The sequence below is a fragment of the Photinus pyralis genome, unplaced genomic scaffold (genome assembly GCF_008802855.1).
Source record: "Photinus pyralis isolate 1611_PpyrPB1 unplaced genomic scaffold, Ppyr1.3 Ppyr1.4_LG4, whole genome shotgun sequence".
In the NCBI taxonomy this organism is placed as follows: Eukaryota; Metazoa; Arthropoda; class Insecta; order Coleoptera; family Lampyridae; genus Photinus; species Photinus pyralis.
In genome coordinates, this window is record NW_022170511.1 from 13,590,307 (window position 1) to 13,610,753 (window position 20,447).

The following is a 20,447-nucleotide window of genomic DNA, read 5'->3' on the forward strand; positions in this document are numbered from 1 at the left end:
GTATACAATTTAAAATAAATACAAAATGTACACTAGTTACAATACATTACATGCTGTGAAAAAAGATGAGACTTAGGCAGTGATACAATTTTTAACTACAAATATCACAAAATAATAGTATTACATTAACTTAATAAGAACAATAATACCTATGACAGTTTTTTTTTGTACAAGAAAATATATATGTATAAAAAATTGGATCTAATTCAAATTTAGAAACAGTCTTAAGCTGAGGGTAATAAATTCGTAAAAAAGATTGGCAAGATATACAATTTTGTTCCCCTATCATTGGCGAGTATTATGATATGCTTGGAAGAATCGAAACGTTTGGAATGGTATAGGTATCCAAAAGCTTTTAGTATTAAAAATATGTTTACAGGTAAATTTCAAGTTAAAAAAGCACAAAACTTAAGGTAGGTATATGTAGCCTGCAGGTCTAGTTCGATTTGCTTCAATGTTAGAGTAAAACAGCCATCTCTTTCCTGAGGTTCAACTGCTGTTAGCAGTTGCACGCCATTAAAAATGAGTTTCGGGAGGTTCGTGTATGTATTTGCAGGTGAAGGGATGCAAGAACCAAGAACAAAACGATTTGTCGTGCTTGTGCTTGCATTTGCCTCGTCGGTTATGCAAGTGCGACAAACGGCTCGTGTCTGAGTCTATACTGGAGCTTTCGCTATCGCGCACAACACTGTCGTAACCACTTTCAGCTCTTCGCGATATGGCGGCCGGGCTATGCTTTGACGTTCGAGGTGTAGAGTCGTGGCCGCTATCGTAATCGTCAGACTGCTTTTGGTTTAACTTAATCGAAGTGAAACCGCCTTCGATGCTAATTATGTTTCGATTTATTCTCTCGGTGGAAGGAAGACTGTTGGGGGGAGTTAGAGGACGACTAGATTTTACTTCTTCCGGCGGAATTATGTTACTATAACTACGTTTACTACCAGCTATTGCAGAAGCGCCATTTCCGGGAGTCCGTTCCGACTCTTCGCGTAAATTCGGATTCGAGGCACCATCGGGATGTCGTAAGTGTGCCAGAGTATCACTATCCTTCGGGTATTTGTGGCAATACCTTTGAAATCTCCTACTGATCGGAGGGAGAGCGGACTCGGTAGCACTCAGTTCATTGTTACTAAACGATAAATGAGCATCGTCATACCAATGCTGAGCTGTGGCAGGTCTGGTCATACTTACTTTGCAGTTCTCGCAAAATTTTTCTTCGTCGGGAATGTAGGCCGGCTCACTGTATATACTGCTGGTTTCGAGACCGTTGACTCCATACAACATGTCAGATAGCGATAAAGATTCACAGCGAGTTAGGGGTTTTAAATTAGGCTTTAACTGTTTATACACATCAGAGCCTGTAACACCAGCTTTTGCCAAGCTATGAGAATACAACTCGTGCAATCGCGCCAGTTGGTTAAATTTCTGTTGTGAGACCTCGTCAGACATGTCGTTTTTAATGTAGGGATTATCAGGATCTTCATAATCGTCGTTGTATAGACCGTACTTAGGATCATATCTATGCCTTGGTAATATGCGCTCCAAATCCGTATAAACGGACATAGAGTCCGTAAACGTAGACACTACCGTTAAATTTTCTTGGCTTAAAATTCTCAACGGATGGTCCAGCGGATTTTCCTGGTCCACCTCCGGCAAGGGATTTTCGAGGATTCCCATGCAAAACGCGATATCTTCCTCTGTCACTTGCAAACAACAATCTTGCGTGGGTACCGGTTCCAGAGGTTCCTCAACTTCTATTATTTCCAAAATCTCATCTTCGTCACTGCAAATGTTGTCGTCTAGGTCATCCTCGTGGGCCGATTGATGAGAAATTAAACGTTCTTTAAGAAGATTGTCCAAGCTTTCCATAGAAACCTCCCTACTACTGAGAGGTTGGATCAAAGGCAACGCGGGCGGCATTTCTACTGCTTCTTCATCGTCTTCAAATTCTTCTTCGATCGCTATACTAAATTCTGCTTCTCTCTCTTCGGGCGTCCTGCATTCTAAAATCGCATCGTTGTTTACTTTCCCACTTGAAAGCTTTAAGCCCGTTCTAATGACTGATTCTTCAATGTTTTCGTTTTTCTGGCTATCGATCGCTTTTAAAACGTCTTCGTCGTACGTTTTAAATTGCGTTAATTCCTTGAACTGTTCTTTTCCCGATTTTTGGTCGTGAATTTTTATGTAAGACGATTGTTTGCGTTGAATTTGCGAAGTTTGATGCTCGACCCACTTTCTGATCATGTTCTTCTTGTGACTGTCCATGTATCCGTAAGCTGCGGAGTCCGCGTGCATGGGACCATCAATCCACGTCTCGCGCTTTTTTACGTGACAAGGTTCTTTCATTAAATGTCTCGCTTCCGCGACTTTCGATTTGGAAATGCGGGGTCCGTCGATCCAATGCTCGTCACTTCCTCCGTTAACAGAATGCTTTATACCCTCTAACAATTGCGTTTTACTTTTCGTGGACGGAATGCGGCTGGGTGATGACTTGGGACTATTTGTGTGCGCCGGAGAAGTTTTATTGCTTTGACAACTAGTTTTAATAGACGGGCGATGAGTGGACGTTTTTTCATCAGACACCGATGGCTTCTGAAGTACGGAAACTTTGTTTAATCGTTGTTCAGCCGTTGAGCCTCTTAACGCTTTGCTCATGGCGCAACGATTATCCCCCGAGTTTAGGCTGGGTATGTAAACTGGTGGATGTTCGCCATCGGTCGCGTCGTCGGCTGGACCGACGTAAATAACTGTGTCTGCAGATAAATCGCTGCTGGAGGGATCGGGCTCGCTGCTTGTCCCCGTGGTTCGCGTAGCCTCTTCCCCAGAACTTCCGCCCGAACCATTTCCTACCCCTGCCGATACAAATTTGATTCTCCTCCTACGCATTCGATGAATTCTTGAAGCGAGTTGCACCGTCGTAAGCGTGTCCAAGTAATTCTGTGCGTAAGATGAAACATGAGCTATCATCGCGGCGTGGCACGTCAGCGAATTTAAGCAATCTTTTAGCAAGTGCGTCAACTTGTGCTCCTTGTATGGTAAATGCTTTTGTCCATTAAAGATTGCCAGTAAAATATTACCGAGTCCCGACAGGGGGATGCCGCCACTCGATTTTCCGCGTTCCGAATTCCCCAGGTCGAACAGATGCAGTCGACTTCTGCCTCCGGCGACTGAAACAATTTTTCAGTGGAGAATTTTAAGATAAAAAAACCAGTTTAAGATACGCTACATTGGGGATTTTCTTAGAAATATACGATGCTAAGCATGCAAGAAACTTAGATAAGAAAACTCAATTATAATAAATTTTGAAGGCAATTAGAAACTTTTTTCTGCAGTACTGATTTCTAAATGGCAGAGAACAATTATTCGAATCTTACCTCCGCCTTTTCCCGCAACGCTATATTGGTACACGTGCAATGTAAATAACAGGTGAGAATTCCGAGCTTCCTCTTTAGTGGGGGCCCTCGACTCAATCGCAATGTCTAAATAATGTGCCGCACGTTCCGCTGTAGGTACACGAAGTTCACAATGTGGGGGTTGATTGCCAAATAAGGGATCGTCTCTTAGATATACACCGGGAGATTGTTCGGAATCTGAAATAATAAAGGAGTTAATTTGCTGCCATTTTCACAAGAGCTAAATGTCACCCCAAACACAATACCACATTTATAAACGTACATTGAAAACATTAAACATAAACAAAGGTAAAATGATGTATGAAACCTCAGAAATGCGTTCCTCTTTCATCCATCACAGTCGGGACACGCTACGAAAAGTAATAGACACTGCGTCTGAAGTTATAAAATAATCCATTTTATATGATTTGTCGTAAATTTAAGCGAAAATTATTTACTACATAAGAACTGGAAGTGCTTCCGTAACTGTAACTGACGCTTGTGTTGCTTTCATAATTTATGTGGGATTAGTTTTAATTAATTCGGCGATTATCTTAATGTCGTACTTGGATACACAATGGAAAGGAATGTTAGGAAACCAACCCTACCCTTTATCAATTAGTAGAATTCTAAGTATTCAAGTTTCTAAACTTATGAATACTATTGTAATAACGCATTGCAATTTCAAATGTTATCCGAAGTAAACTTAGTCGTGTTGGTTTAATAGCTAATTGAATATATATGCAAAACATGGGACATTACACCCTCGTCATCCTCTCATTTTTTACGTGAAAAACTGGACTGAAGATCGTTGCCTCAAACAAAAATTGGTCATATACATACCGACCTAAATACCAAAAGTACAGTTATAGCATTGAATATAAGGTGCTTATTCAATGGTTATAGTGAATATCGGCTGAAATAAAATTCCTGAAAAGAGTATATAATGTTACCTAGTTTAGTTAGATTATTATTATTTTCCAAAAGCGTCTTAAAAAACTCACTTGTAGTCCTAAGTTTGCATAGATAAAAAAAATGAATGTAAATTGACGCATCTTATTCTCACTCGAAGTGTGAGTTAACTCAAAATATAACTGGCAGTCGTATAAAATTGAAAATACTGTGGCCGAAACCTAATTGAATAACTTGACAAATAACCCCTAAGCCTAAATTTTCAGAAATTTATCCGCATTAGTTTTTTATTTTTTATTTATTTTTATTGTCCCTCTCTTGTTATAATAATGAGTTTTGTATCGATTTATTTATAAACGCGCGCCTATGACTGAGTAAGGACGATTATCGCTTGCGCATATGCATACACGCGGTTTATAAGGCAGAAAGTCGCGTATCTCCCTACTTGTGTATATTAAAAACGTTCTGGATATTAAATATCCCAGTCACTGTTTATTTTTTTAGATGCAAATTTTATACTATATAATTATTTAACATTAACGCAAATACTTAATCAGAATCTAGTACCGATTCGGATGTTTCTTGAGAGGTTTTCGAAATAATCTGAACCTTTTTCGTGAAAGAAATTTTGCAAGTGGGCTTCCGTCCCATACATTTACAGGAGCCAATGCACGGTAATTGCTTTTTTGAGCACGAACAATGAAATCTGGAACATCCTAAAAAATAAAGTTATGTAAAATAATACAAAGACAAAATGTAATTAACAAAAACCTTTTCTGCAGTTACATTTAGCCAAAATAGATGTATCAGCTGCAGGCATTGATGGTTTCGTTGTAAGAACTGGAACGAAATTATTCCCAACAATTTTCCAACCATTTTCCAGAGGATCTGGTAGAGACGGTTTTGGGTTAAGACTGTTCAGCCAAATGTATGTTTGATAATTCACGCGTAAACAGTGCTGATAAAGACTACCTGCAGTAGGTGGCAATTTGTGGATGGAATTTGAAGAAACCATGATACTGCGTAAACGATTTATACAACTTATATCAGAAGTTGTGCATAATTTAATGACAAATTGAGTCATATTATTGAATGTATCTTCATTAAGTGTCGAAGATCCAACACCGTTTAGCAAATCATGATACAACAAACCAATTTTCCAGCATGTTGTTTTGCCAAGTCCAACAAATTGACTTGTAGAATCACAACCAGTAATTGCGTGAAATGCAGGCAAGTTTGTCAATAGACTTGGGGAAATGACTAGTTCGTGTACTGCTATAAACCGTACGTTGTCGTTCGTTCCAACTTTTACCCACACTTCCTCGGTGAGACGGTTTTTGAAATGAGCAAGTAAGACAAGAACGTCGGCATCTCTGCAGTCAATAATACACCTTGAATATCCTTCTAATTTTGCTTGTAGAATGTGCAGTAGGATTCTGGTATCTGCTTCTTCGTGTGAAGAGGCAAGTAAATCACTACAAAGAGGAAAATTTGATCTATATTCAGTAACGTCTTTGAATCCTCCACTGGTTACAAATGTTAAACTAGAATCTTTCGAAAACTCATATAACTGACGACATAAAAAATCTGTTAATTCTTGCTTGTTAAACGAGGAATGAATAAATAAATGCCACATCTGTAGATACATGGTCAATTGTACATTTTATATTTTCCTCTTGCGAGGTTCTCTTTGTACGCGTGCAAATGTGCAATCTTTGATAGATTTTTCATGGTAGTGGTCCATGACCATCAATGCCTGCTGATACATCTATTTTGGCTAAATGTAACTGCAGAAAAGGTTTTTGTTAATTACATTTTGTCTTTGTATTATTTTACATAGTTTTATTTTTTAGGATGTTCCAGATTTCATTGTTCGTGCTCAAAAAAGCAATTACCGTGCATTAGCTCCTGTAAATGTATGGGACGGAAGCCCACTTGCAAAAACTTAATCAGATTATTTCGAAAACATCTCAAGAGGCATCCGAATCGGAACTAGATTCTGATTAAGTATTTGCGTTAATGTTAAATAATCATACAGTATACAATTTGCATCTAAAAAAATAAACAAGTTGACTGGAATATTTAATATCCAGAAGGTTTTTAATATACACAAGCAGGGAGATACGCGCGCCTTATAAACCGCGTGTATTATGCGCAAGCGATAATCGTCCTTACTCAGTCATAGGCGCGCGTTTATAAATAAATCGATACAAAACTTTTCGGTAATGTGAAGTGAATTACAAATAGTGGTTCAGAATGTCCAGAATACGCTCTACAACGTTATTAATGGATATTTTTTGATCAGGATGCAAATAAATTAGATACGACGAGTTGAAGCGCTAATTTGTCAAAATATTACGGTCGAGTTCGTTAGACGCCGGCGAAAGTTGAGATTCCTCATTTAATCCCGTGCTTTTCGGTCGTAAAAAACACTAAATAATAAATAGTTGTATCGGTTTCACATACCTGAGCTATGGGCAGTGCAAAGTATATATTCAATAAATTCAAAATATGCAAAAAAAAATTTGGGGTGTTTTTTACAATTTACCCTCTAGAGCCACCCCGTACAGGACGATTTTTGACGCCTTCTGGATTTTGATATTTCTAATGATCATGCATCATTTAAAATTGGTTTCAGCTTTTAACCCCGAAGTGTAAACGAAAATCATTTCTAAACGACTTTGGCGATTCTGTGCCCTCTACTATGTAGATCGTCAGCATAAAGATGATATTGAAGGTGTTGAAGCCATGTAGGTGAGTCGTAGGTAAACACTGAAAAAAGTCCGAGCACACTTCCTTGCGGAACACCACTTTCAATCTTCATATAACTTGACGATGCACATGCACACATGCAAGTCTAACTCTTTGAAAACGATCGTTAAGATAAGCTTGAAACCATGTTAAACTAGGACTATTGTCAAAACCTAGATCCCGCAATTTGGCTACAAGCAACTGATGGTTTACCAAATCGAATGCTGTGCTTTGGTCGAGTAGAATTAAAATGGTACATACATAGCGATTAATCATAACTTCAATAACTATATGAGATGTCAGTTATGATTTTCAAGAGGGCAGTATTGATACCGTATTTTTTTCTATAAGCAGATTGGTTTGCAGGTATGATGCTGTAATGTTCCAAATACTTTGTAATTTGTGCAGCAAGTATTTTTTCAAAGATTTTCGCAAATGGCGACAGTAAAGATATAGGCCGTAGATCATTTTAAGTTGTGGGATTTGCGACTTTAGCTAGAGGTAAGATACCAGCGGTCTTCCAAATTTGTGGAAAAATGCCATCACGTAAGCAATTATTAAACAACTTTAGAACAGAATTCAAACAGTGCGGAATGATTAGAATTATCATGTTTATGTTGAGATTATCTGGCCAAAGGCTTTCGACGAAATGTTTTTTAACGCCCTATATATCTTGCTGGGTAATCGAATTAAAAGTGAAAGATGCATTTTTACACCTCACCGTGCTATTGAAAAACTGAATCAAGTTCAAATCGATTGTTGAATCACCAGCAATATTTAAAAAGTACTCATTCATGGCCGCGGAGTCTTGTAATCATGCAGGTATCTCGTTCCTAGCACTCGCTTTTTTGTACGTACGTAGGTACACCCAACTGTTGCAAGTGATACTACACTTTTTTCGAATTACTTTTGTTGGAATTCAACATGAATTGTACAATGCCTTCTTTTCACGAGATATCGCTGACTTAACATAATTTCTTATCTCGCAGTAATATTGCCGACTTGCTTCAGTTCTTTTATTTAAAAAGATCCTGTGTGCCTTGTTTCTTAATCGAATGATCTCAATAATGTTATGGCTTATAATTTTTCCTTGGCGTAATTTTGATAAAAGGAGCGTTTAGATCAAACAACTCAAGAATAAAATCATTAAGCATTTTAGCACCTTTATCAAGGTCCTCGCACTGATCAATCAGTTGCCAGTTAATACGTTCAGCATCAAGAGCAAAAGAGTCAGTATCAATCTTCTTAAAATTTCGTTTTGTTATGGGCTCCTTGAATTGTACCCACGCACTTATAAATTAAGATGGGCTGCTAATGCTGAATTAACAAATGACACCTACATGGGGGCCGCCATGATGTGCACTCACTTGGCGCGAAATTCAAATCAACTAATAAACAAGCATTAACCCAACATTAACCTCAGGTTTTCTAAATAAATTACTGTGACACATGAATTTTCCAAGGCTGCAATACTCTCAAAACTTGAGCACTAGGAAAATTCCCCTAGAAAATAAATAAAATGTGCACATCATGGCGGCGCCCATGCTAGGGCCATTTCTACCTCTATGCAACTGTTTGATCAGCAGTCCATCTTAATTTATAAGTTCGTGCCTCAGACTTACATTATATGAGCAACTGTTATGGATGGTGGCCGGGTATTAGGACGCAGACAACAGGACGCCTGTTTGATCACACTCAATTTTTATTCCTCCAGGCGCAATAATTCCATAGTTTAGATGTATGTTTGAAAGAACTATTAAGTGTCTGCTTGCAAATAGACTACTTCAATAGTGCTTAATAAATGTCAGAATTATTACTTTTCACATCTGGTTAGGCCAAAAATAACTTCAATATATTGTTTTAAATGTAATACCCTGTATATTAAAATGTTCGCTTTCAAAATTCAATCTATGAGTAGGTACCGTTGGTGTAAATAGAAACACCGTTTACAAGCTGATAATCATCGACATGTAGAAAGGGACATCGCGCGCCGTGCGCGCAGAGAGAGAGAGCTTGCATCTTAGTTTTCCCTTCTCTCTCACCTGCAATATCCGCGCATAGCATTGGCACGCGCAGTTCATTCAATATGGCGAACAACACTTTGCTATATGTTAACAATTTTGATATCAGTAAGTTTTAAACAATGATAAACTGCATATGAATGAAAGATTTGTCTTGAATTAGATTTGTTGATGGTGCAGTTTGTAGGTTTGTGCAAGTTTATTGTAAATTTATTATCATTTTTGCTTTTGCCTTCAGCGAGTACACTGATATTTGTGTTCATGTTCAATTTTCGTGTGTTTTGTGTTGTAACAAAAGGTAAGGTACTTAGTTTTAGTTGCAATTATTACGAATACGCCTTTTTTAGTAGTTACCCGTTTCGTCCTTGCAGAAGTACATGCCGAAGTTCTAAAATTACTTAGAAATACAACTTTAGTCTAAGAGCTCCCGTATCCAGGGCCAGGATCAAAGAAGGTTCGTCCAATTAACAATGTATTTGATGCACTTGATGTAAGAGGCTTCGGAATGTTTCACAGTTTACACGTGGGGAAAAAAGTGCAGTTGCTTTTAAATTTATTTAGTTTAATAAATCATACAATAAACCTTTTTCTATTTCGGTGTCACAATGATGATTTTGTACAACTGTTTTCGGCCGAAAACAGTTGTACAAAGACAGTGATTATAGTCGTTTTTTTTGGTAACTAATCTCTTAAGTTGGCAGTTACTAGTTAGTACAAGTAGGTACTTCGTTGGGTACTTCCATGTTTGAACTTCAAAATGTCAGTCTTACTACGCTGCCAACCTAAAACTTAACGGCATAAAAAGTGTTCCCAACATAAAACATGTTAGTTCTAATGTTCCCTATAGTTTCTGATAATGATTTTTTTAATTAAATTAAAGCACCGAAATAGAAAAAATAGTATGAAAAACGCGTGTTACAATGCTTTATTGTAATACTCCTATCTTGCGGACACTCGTGGCTACGCTTCGCGTCGCCACTCGTGCCACAAGATAGTCGTATTACAATAGGTCGCATTGTAACACTTGTCTTTCAATATACTATTTGCGTTGTGTTATTTGCGTTCCTCCTTTCCGATAGCAAGCTTGGGTACGAGATAGTTTGAATACTTACACAATAAAACAACAAATTAACAAGCGCGTCGTAACATGCTCGTAGTACTATCAAAGGAGTTGTGCGACAATTTTAGATTGCTATTAACAAAACAATTGAGTACTATTAAGTACCGTATCGACAGTATCCGTGACTTTTCTTTAACCTACCGATCACGGTCGAGTATGGTGCAATCGTCACCTGATGCGACACCGTTTTCTGTTCTCCTGGAACCCTTACTTTCCAGGTAGAAATTATTCAGCGGAACGCGTAACGAAAAATTGTATATCACAAATATTGTGCAAAAATACACGTATTGGAAACAATGCAAGCTTCTACAGACATTTTACAGTATAGCATTAGAGGATTTAAATGCGTCAAAAATGCTTGTAAAATATGACAGGTTCTGTCGCTTCCCGGTCTCTAATTGGTTCCCTCATTCCTTCATTCGAGACTACCAAGAAATCCAAAGTCCAACTTTTTATGGACAAATTATCCAAATTTTTTGGAATTTCTCATTGCCAAATGACCCGAATCCAAATAAAACGACAGAATATGATCGAAATTTTAAAACTACGATTTGTATATCTTTCCTAATTTCCAAGTTATTTTAAACAAAAATTCCGAAAAAATTGGAAAGATTTTGACATACAAATTGAAAGAGGTATCCCCCCGTCATGCAAATGAAGACACTGAAGGTTAAATGGTATGAAATGCGTGATTATTACATTACTCCCACTTTCGTGAATTACATTGAAACTGTTAAGTATGTTCCATTTAGTCTTTAGCATTGAAATTTTCTATTCAATGGTATAGGTTCCTAATATCATGTTTCATAAGAGCAGAAAGCTCTGTATTCAGTAATGATCACTTTTTATTTACGTGCAAATGGTGCCTTACACAGTCAAAATCGAATTTAAAGAAAATTGATGTCCTTTTAAGGTGATGTAGAGTAACTACTGATATAACTGATTATAACGTGAAATCACCCAAAATTAGCTAGCGAAAAACAGTGCCTGGGAATGAATTTATGTGCATATTAATAGCGTAATTACTTTTTAAGGAGTATTTATGCAAGTAGAAGAAGGCAATTATTCTCATTTTGAAAAATTAGCATTGCAAATTTATTGATTTTTCAGGTCTGTACCTTAGGAAACTGTTCACTGCGGCGATAAGATCTGCTAATGAAGTAAGAGCTTCAAAATAATTAGCTTTTACCCCATTCTCTCGCACTTTCTATAATTTATAAATAGCTTCCCTAAAGGAATTTTAATCAGTTTATCTTGGCATTTTTTTTAAATAAACATATAATTTGCTCGCGTACGTCTTTTTTATCAAATTTACAAATTAAATTGGTTATTCGCGGCATATTGTAGCAATAAAGCACATCTGCGGCAGATGTCGTCTGGTTTATTACAATTTGTAGGATATGTAAGACACCGTTGTAACGCCCCCTTACACAATTTGGTTTAATAAGAATCTCTACGAACGTGTTACTGTGTTTATCTTGCTTTTACTTCAGGACGATTTTGCGGAGGAATTCTTTAAAAATGCAACTCGCCCGTAGGAAATAGCTCGGGTGGCGTGCTCAGATGTTGCATTTATATTTTGTGACTTTCCGTATTTGATATGATTTCACGATGTCAGAGATAAGAGTGACTTGAAAATTACTGTAATTTAAAACCCCCTGCCTCATTTCTCAACCGCATTTTTATAACATTATTTTTCATTTCCATATAAAATCCTACACAATGTTCGCATTAGAATATTGCTTGGAAATTAGACATGTGCTAGTCGTATGAGAGATTGCTTAATACACTTTCATTATCTAATGCATTTTCAGAGGAAGTACTGCAAGTGCCAAGTAATATTAATTGCACGTTTCGTATTCATGAAAAAAAAATCGCAATCGGTGAAAATATTCGCTGAAGAATGATGATGATATCGGCTGTAGAAATGTGTCCATTTTAATAATGGTGCAGCTGCTTTATAAAATTCTTGAGATAATTTTGTAAGGTTATTATAATATTCCCAATAAAATAATATTTCTCTCTATTAAGTTTTATCTACGGTAATTTCATTTGTTTTACTTTCGTTAGCATACGAAGAGCAAACGATTCTTTTTTGTACCTAAAGTACTTTTATTTAAGAAAAATATTGTCGCCCTGATAATAAGTGCAATTCATTGAATATATCTCTTTCGCCATTTGTTTTTAGATTGGACCCGAGCTCCGAAGCTACTTGTTTATAGCATTGAATAATAAATCTGATTTATTAGATTTATTATTCAATGTTTATAGTAACAATTACTTTTATTTTTATTTGATCTGTTTTCGTGCATTCGTATATATGACAGTGATACATCCATTGCTATTTTGCCACTTCCTATTTTTTTGGTGACACTGCTTGTTAATATTGAAAAGCATTCACACACCCACTATGCAGAAACATGTTCTTATGACGTTTGCGTCCTTTTGATCTATTTATACAGGGTGTCGCAGGTCCCCAATAATTGAATTTCATAAAAATAATGGTAATAAATGTGTAATACCCCAAACTTCAGTTCTAAATTAAAAGAGTAAGGGCCTATCGTTTCTAAAAAATCAAATTCTTTTTACTTTTTACAGTAGATAAAAATTTTGATTTTACAGTGTGAATTTAGTTAACAGTGCATATATGTGCAAGATATTTACAATGGTAAGTAAATGAAAGTTAGCGCTAGAATAAAAAAGTGGGTTGCTCCTATAGTTAAGGGCTAAGTGAATTGCAAAAGCGAGTGAAAGAGAAGAAATTCAGTGCCAATAATCTTCGCCGCAAAATAGCAACCAATAATTATTGTTTTTCTACAAAAAGAAAAGTAAAAGGTAAACATTTTGAACTAATATTTTTCCCAATTATGGTTACAAATTATTGACAATTAATGAGATATCAGCGAAATAGAAATGAACTGGAGCTGGCCTGAAGTGCGGATCATGGTCATGAAACAAATTGCGTCAACCATCTGTGTGCAAATTAGAGCTTTATACCAGGTGTCTGATTAATTACGGATATCATAAATCATGATTAGGTTGAAAACGCGATCACCTGATCACGCTATAGGTATTAAAAATTTAATTTGTATTAGTTACACGAAGAACATCAATCGTTTAAATCATTTCATTAATATATTCAAACAAGTCAATTTATATGAGTATTTATTTGAGAGTGATCAAACCAGAGCATCGGGTTTTTGAGTTGCAGATTATAAGAGGAGATAAAGAACCAACGTTTCACAAGGTAAAGTAATTAAAGGTTTATGTGTTACTAGCTAGTTGTGGTATTAATTATTTTATTGCAAAAGATTAATTTTGATAGTATAATTTCTGCCAGTGCCGTAGAAAATAAATTTTATTTGAGGAGCGCAAGGTATTCAAGCCCTGTAAGTGTAACTAGCCCGTTACAATTATTCTTTTGGCTAAGTGTACTGCCTTCCTTCCGAAACAGTTGTGCACAGTTCACGTAAACGATTTTGAAGTTGGTGATAAGTAGCCCAAGCTCCTTTAGGCATTAATCAATTATTTATAACCGAAACATAGCTCGGAAAATTTGGTTCTTCTCGTTTGTTCTAAGCTTGTTATTCGTCCGAGAGCTCTCTTCTGCAACAGCGCTTATTAGATTCAAGGTAAGGTGTTTTATATTGTTACCCTTACTTGTTCTTTGAAATATTAAAAGGAACCACAAATGTTTATTCTGTCTATAAAGCAATCGATTTCGGGTTAACCACCCATCATCATTGTTTTATAGAAACAATAAACATTTGTGGTTCCTTTTAATATTTCAAAGAATCTCAACGAACCAAAAAATGGAGAACTTCATTACATATACTATTTTTGATCATCGATGCAAAGTTTTGCTTGAGATATTTTACCTTTTGGGAATGGTGAAATTGAGAACATTAACTTACTTGATCATTATTGAGTTAGGGGATTTATTGAGGTAATAGTTTTGATATATGTGAATTTATATATTGCATTCGTATATTTAATTTAAATTTAATTGGGTTTGATGATCGCTCAAGAACGATATATCAGTGTTTCGGTAGTGGATTTGATTGTTACTTCCCTTGTATCGTCCCAGTTTTATATAGGGAGAGTTAAACATTTAAAGAAACTGGGTGACGTTCAATGAAGAAACTACGAATCAACCGCTGTGGAGAATCTACGCTCCTTTTTACTTTACATCCCCGAGCTATCCAATTTTTCTAAGGCACCTCCGCCTCCGTAATATTGTTAGTGCTATCAAAAAAGTAGTATAGACGTCATATGCTCCTTTTGGGTCAAACGTAAATTGACAAAATCAAAATTTGAAAATATTCGCTTTCTTAAGAGATACGAGCAAAAAAATGGCAATTTCTGAATGGCCATATGGTTATTTAGTTAAAAGGGACACTGAACGTTTATTACCACAGTTTCTTTATAATAAGCTGTTTTCAGTGTACGGGGTCAGGTAAAAAAGTTATCGGAACAACGTCATTTTTTTTAATCGAACATCCCATATATTTTAATATAAAAAGGGAGAATATTAAATTCCTTTTTTAAAAAATATAACACACCCAGGACTACATTAGAAAAAGATTCAGGTGATTCGCAACATTTCAAACAAGATTTAAAACGATTTAAAAAATACAGAAAGGTCCAAATGATTCAAAAAAATACACAACAATTTCAAAAAGATTATTACATTTTTCTAAATTTTTTATAAATTTTTTTCAAGTTTTTAATGATATATTTTTGAAAAGGGAGCTTAATATGCTACTGGTTAGATTAAAGGATACAAGGCGTTCCATTTAACAAATAAAGTTAGGTTCTTCTTCTTTTTGGAGTCCCTAATTCTAACATTAGTTGGATGCAGTCCTCCGCCCTTTCCTATTCTGCGCTAATCTTTTCACTTCTACATAACTACCCTTGCCTACGTCCCTAACTATTTGGTCTATGTCGTCGTCCTACCCCTCTCTTGCCCTCTGTCCTACCTTCTATAGGTAGCTGTACTAATTCTCCGTGTCTAAGCATGTGCCCTATCATCTCGTCTTCTCTGCACGGTTTTCCACATTTCCCTATTCTCCAAAACTCCTTCGTTTGTTTGTTACCCTATCCGTCCAGATAATCCCCATTATCCCTCTATAGCACCGCATTTCGAATGCTTCTATCCTACTTTTGTTTGCCCTGTCTATCGTCCAGGTTTCGCACCGGTATAGAGCTACACTCCATATTTACGTTTTTAGCAGTTAGGTCCGATAACTTTTTTACCCGACTCCGTAAAAGCAGCATGTTGATGAAAAAATAATTATAAAGAAACATTCGTACTATGTAAACATTTTTTTCGTATCTCTTTTAACGAAGAAAATATAGGGCCATTTTGAAATTGACAATTTTTTAAGTTTCACCCGTATCTCTTAATCGAAGCAAAATTTTCAAATTTTGATTTTACCATTTTTAATTTGACCCAAAAGGAGCACATACTCCGTATATTAGTTTTTTGATAGCACTAACCATTACGAAGATATCTCATAGGTAAGTCTCGAAAATGGGACACCCGCGTACGTGTAATGAAATGAGTGCGTAAGTAATAGTATAGAAACGTCAGGGTTCTTTCCATGATGGATGATATGCCAATTGCCAATTTTTGGAAAAACCGCATGGGTTGCTGGTAGAGTGTTTCTATTGTATTGTAGGTAGCGGAAATGCCGGCCGCAATTTTATTTTATTGCGAGAGTTTGATAAGTTGCCTAACCTAACAAGTACAATCCTTGAATCTCAGGGCATAAGTTTCAAGTTGCTTAGTGCGAAAAACTAAAAATTGCAATTATTTGTCGGGGTGGAAACGCCACACAATATTAATAAATGTAACGCAGCGGCAATAAGTACACTCTTAAAGAGTCATAAAATGGAAACAAAATAAGCTTACCATTTGAATAACCGGACAATAAATCCCGTAGCTGGTTCGTCGGTCCAGATACTTCAACGGCGGATACACGTACTGAAAATCTAGCTCCCGTCTTCTGTTTCTGTTCATTAATTCCTCGAAATAACCACGAAATTGCGCAAGGAATAATGCCCAGCGTATTTGCATTTTCGGGCGTGCCGAGCATGGTGTACGATTTGCCTGAAAATAAAATGAAAATTGTAAAGGTTGTCGGTACACGCATTCAAAGGGTTAAACGTCCACCTATGTAGATATGAATTCGCCACCACGCTTGAGGGGTAGATCGCTGATGGAAACAGTTGACCTGCCAATTGATCTCGGGGGAACAGTTACTGCGAGGGAAGCCGATTATTTACTGACAAATTGCTAGAGTTGGACGTCCACTACCTATAAGGTACTTAAAGTCCCGTTTCAGATCTAGAAATTCAAATTCAATTAAAAGAAACGACAGGGCGGCAGTAAATCACCCCCTCCACTTAAACGCTTGTTAATTTAAAGCTAATTAAGTCGGCAAACACGGCCGAAAGATGATTGATCTTTCTTCATTAACCCTAATCTGCTAACTGGAAAACATCAGTAACGGCGCTGATACTTATTAGTTAAATTAAACGGGGCATGATTAATATTACTGTCTCCGCTAACTTCGTATAGTTGGATGAGCCGAACTGGGCCCCCTCGACTTTTCAGCAAACTTTCCAAAACGAAAGTCGATTTCGAAATATCTGTAATCCTGTATAGCAGTAAAGTAGATATCTTCTTTTATAGGAAGTATTTATTCACGCAGAGGATTAGGGGCTTATAGGCTCCTGAAAAATGGCGAAACCAATATAGTATTTTGTATGCATGCATCGCTTTGCTAACGCAAAGGTTTCATCAAATTGCAAATTTTTCACGTGCTTCGCACGCATTGTTCGCTTTCATAAAATATGTTCATACATTTTTATTTGTAAAAATTCGAGGCTATTACATTGAAATGAGTTGCTAGTTATTAGACGTATTCGATGTCTTTTTATTCGAAGGAATACCGGCGAGATTAGGTATTAGCGTAATAGTGAATGGAGTAGTTCGCAGGCGGTAACGAGATTTAAATATAATGCGGAAGTTTTGCTTCCGAAGGGTAACGCTAGTTGTAATAACACATTTACATGCAAAAGCGATTCTGGAAAAGGCAAATGTTCGAGCGACAAGATCTGAACAGAAGCGTCCCGTCACATTTTATTTTATTTATGGGGAACCCTTTGTTACCGTCACAGCGGCATTTCGAATCAAATTTATTTCGTTTCGATATCTTCATTTGTCAGCTAAATGATTATTCCCACTGCACAGGTATTTGATGTGTTCATTTACAGTTACCGATAGGTAGGTACAACTTTTCTTTAATTATCTTGTCAACACTCGAGCCTTTATTATAACGCCTGTCTGAGTTTGCCATAACGAGCAATTTGTAATAGTAATTAATGTGTTAATGTCTGCAATTTTATCTAAGATGTATGCCATAGAAAAGATACGTTAATTTATACTTAACGATTGAATGAGCGAGCATCGATATGTCATAATAACCACATTAAGCGATGGCATAGCAGCTACAACATAATTAATTAAATGCTGTTGGTACGTTGCCTTCATCAGAAAATATCATCCTAGGCGAACAAAAAACGTACTTGTACCAAAGCGTACCCATTGTATTCTGGTTACTCTTTGCTTGTACTCTCATTTTCAAGTTGTTCCTCAAGTTTTAGAGCTATATCAGTGTATTTACGGCGTTTTTTTGCATGGGCTTTAGTGAAATTGTTAGTGACTTGTATTTTATCTATAAGTATAAACTGGTCTATTCTTTTTTAATTTCAAATGGGCATTGAACGGGAAAACTTGATCGAATGGTCATTTTAATGTTTCTTATTGTAAATTAAGTCGGAAATTGTTTAATTCATTTAATTTTAGTTCTTGTATTTAGTTTGTATGATAAATGTAGAACGCATAAATAAGGGAACATTTAATCGTAATGTTGTAAAGCTTTTAGTGGGTCAGGTGTTAGTAAAAAGTTTATTGTCGGACAAAAATTAATTGGTTTTGTGATAAACAATGGCACGTGCGAGATAAGCAACGCAGGTAGTTATCAGTTCGGATGCCGGTGATGGAATTTCGAGTATCGTCGGGAACTACGATGTAGATTTTAGGACGTGATGTTTGCTTAAATAGAAAGGATTGGAAAGTAAACGGGCTGTTGAGCCGAACCGTAGTCGTTTTCATGTTAACAAAGTAATGTGGAAACAAGTTCGATTTGATGAAGAAGTTTACTCATGGTATTTCGAGTTTAAAAACTTTGTCTTTTTCAAGGAAAAAAAAACAATGATTGTAATACAAGAAAAATCGTCTCATCTGAGCAGTCATAAATTTGAGTGTTTATTCTCTTCGAGCCTGTTTTGGCATTTTAAATATGAGTCAGTCAGATTCGTGTGAAAGCGAGTTTTTTCAGATCATTTTTGTCCTGACCAGTTTATAGATTATTATTAACAGAACTGTGAGTATATTTTGAGATCTATTAAATTGTTTTTTGATTTTGATTTTGATTTTGATGTTAGCCTTAAATTTTTCTTACAGGATTTTTGTATTTGATTTTCGTTTTATGATGTGTGAATTAAATTCTTGTAATTTCTTGTTATCAATTCATTATGTGTCAATTTGAATCCCAATTTGAAAGCCAGATAGAATGTTATCTTTCTGTGTCAGATTTCTTTACATTTCTTTTTATCTGAATGTTATTTCCAATTTTATTCAAAATTTGAGTGGTCATTTCACTGGAATGGAATTTGATTGCTGCTATATGATGCTATTTCAAGTTTAAGTAGGTATACAGGGCCGATCCTGGACCAGGTCAGGTCGCTTGCCCTTGGGATGCAGGTCAAGGACATGTGTCGCCTCCTGGTGGCGACCTTGGGAAGTGGACCAAGGTCACGTGCCACGTGGCGGTTGACCTAAGGGTATTGACATTTTTGGGGTGTCAAATTACATTCTTAAGGTCATCAAAACTTTCAGGGTTACACGAGGTTATTGACACCATTTTTTGTGGTGTCAAATTACATTTTCAAGGTCACCCAAGGTCATCGATCACTTAAAATTTTAAGGTGATCCGAGGTCATGGAGCCAATTTTTGGCGGTGTGAAATTACCCGAGGTCATTGACCCCCATAAAATTTTAAGGTAACCCGAGGTCATTGATCCCATTGTGTGCAGTGTCAAATTACATTTTTAAGACCATCCGAGGTTATTGACCCCATGCATTTTCAGGCCCATCCTAGGTCATTGACCCCATTTTGTGTGTATCAAATTACATTTTCAAGGTCATCCGATGTCATTGACCCCATAAATTTTCAATTTGACAACACAAAAAATGGACTCAATGACCTAGAATGGCCTTGAAAATGTAATTTGTCACTACAAAAAATTGGGTCAATGACTTCGGATGATCTTGAAAATTGATGGTGCCAACGACCTTGGATGACCTTGAAAATGTAATTTGCCACCACAAAAATGGGGTCAACGACTTCGGATGACGTTGGAAATGTAATTTGACACCACAAAGAAGGTCAATGTCCTCGAGTAATCCTGAAAATTTTGATGACCTTGAGATTGTAATTTGCCACCCCAAAAATGAGGTCAATGCCATTGGGTCAACCGCCACGTGGCACGCGAGCTTGACCTACTTCCCAAGGTCACCACCAGGGGACGAGGACGCGTGACCTTGACCTACTTCTCAAGGTGACCACCAGGGGGCGAGCAACCTTGAACTGGTCCAGGATCGGCCCTGTATACCTACTAGTTTATAAGAGTTTTAAGTCATGATAAGATTTTTGTTGTGTCGGAACCCAGTCATTCCATGAGAAAAGTAAGAAAATGAAAACTAAATTGTGTAATTTTAGCTGGTTAGCTAGGTGTCTGTTGGGTGGTATACTGACCCCATGCTATTACTCACAGCAATATGTACGAGGCCTGTTCAAAAATTGCGTAGACTGTTTGAATTACGCGGACGCAGTTGGTTCCAGGGAAATCCGCTTGGTGTCACTGCCTTTGTACAAATCAGCTGATTACCAAACAGTTTGTTGAATGCAAATATGATTATTGGTTGATTAGCTATACGCGGTTGCTAGTGAAGTGTGTTTTTCTCGTTTAGCGGATTTTAGAATGAGTGACTTGAACGAGCAAAGGGTTGCTGTGAAATTTTGTGTTAAACTCGGAAAATCTGAGAGCGGAACTTTTGATATGCTCAAGACGGCTTACGGCGATGTTGCTATGAAGTTGCGAACGTGTTTTAAATGGCAT

At 36.7% G+C, this 20,447-nt stretch overlaps 1 protein-coding gene across 2 annotated transcripts in view; it reads right to left on the minus strand.

Annotated features, from left to right (window-relative positions):
- Positions 1-55: 55 nt before the first annotated feature.
- Positions 56-20,447, minus strand: part of LOC116169480 (kinesin-like protein CG14535) — a 34,281-nt gene continuing 13,889 nt past the window's right edge. The window contains exons 3-6 of one of the 2 annotated variants that reach the window (XM_031485584.1): positions 16,111-16,308; positions 3,375-3,590; positions 1,192-3,167; positions 996-1,129 (exon numbers count right to left, since the gene is read on the minus strand). In XM_031485584.1, coding sequence (XP_031341444.1) covers positions 1,127-1,129; positions 1,192-3,167; positions 3,375-3,590; positions 16,111-16,308 — 2,393 coding nt within the window. In that variant the 3' untranslated portion in view covers positions 996-1,126. Of the gene's footprint in view, positions 3,168-3,374; positions 3,591-16,110; positions 16,309-20,447 lie in introns of both variants that reach the window. The other variant, XM_031485583.1, reaches the window with a different exon arrangement.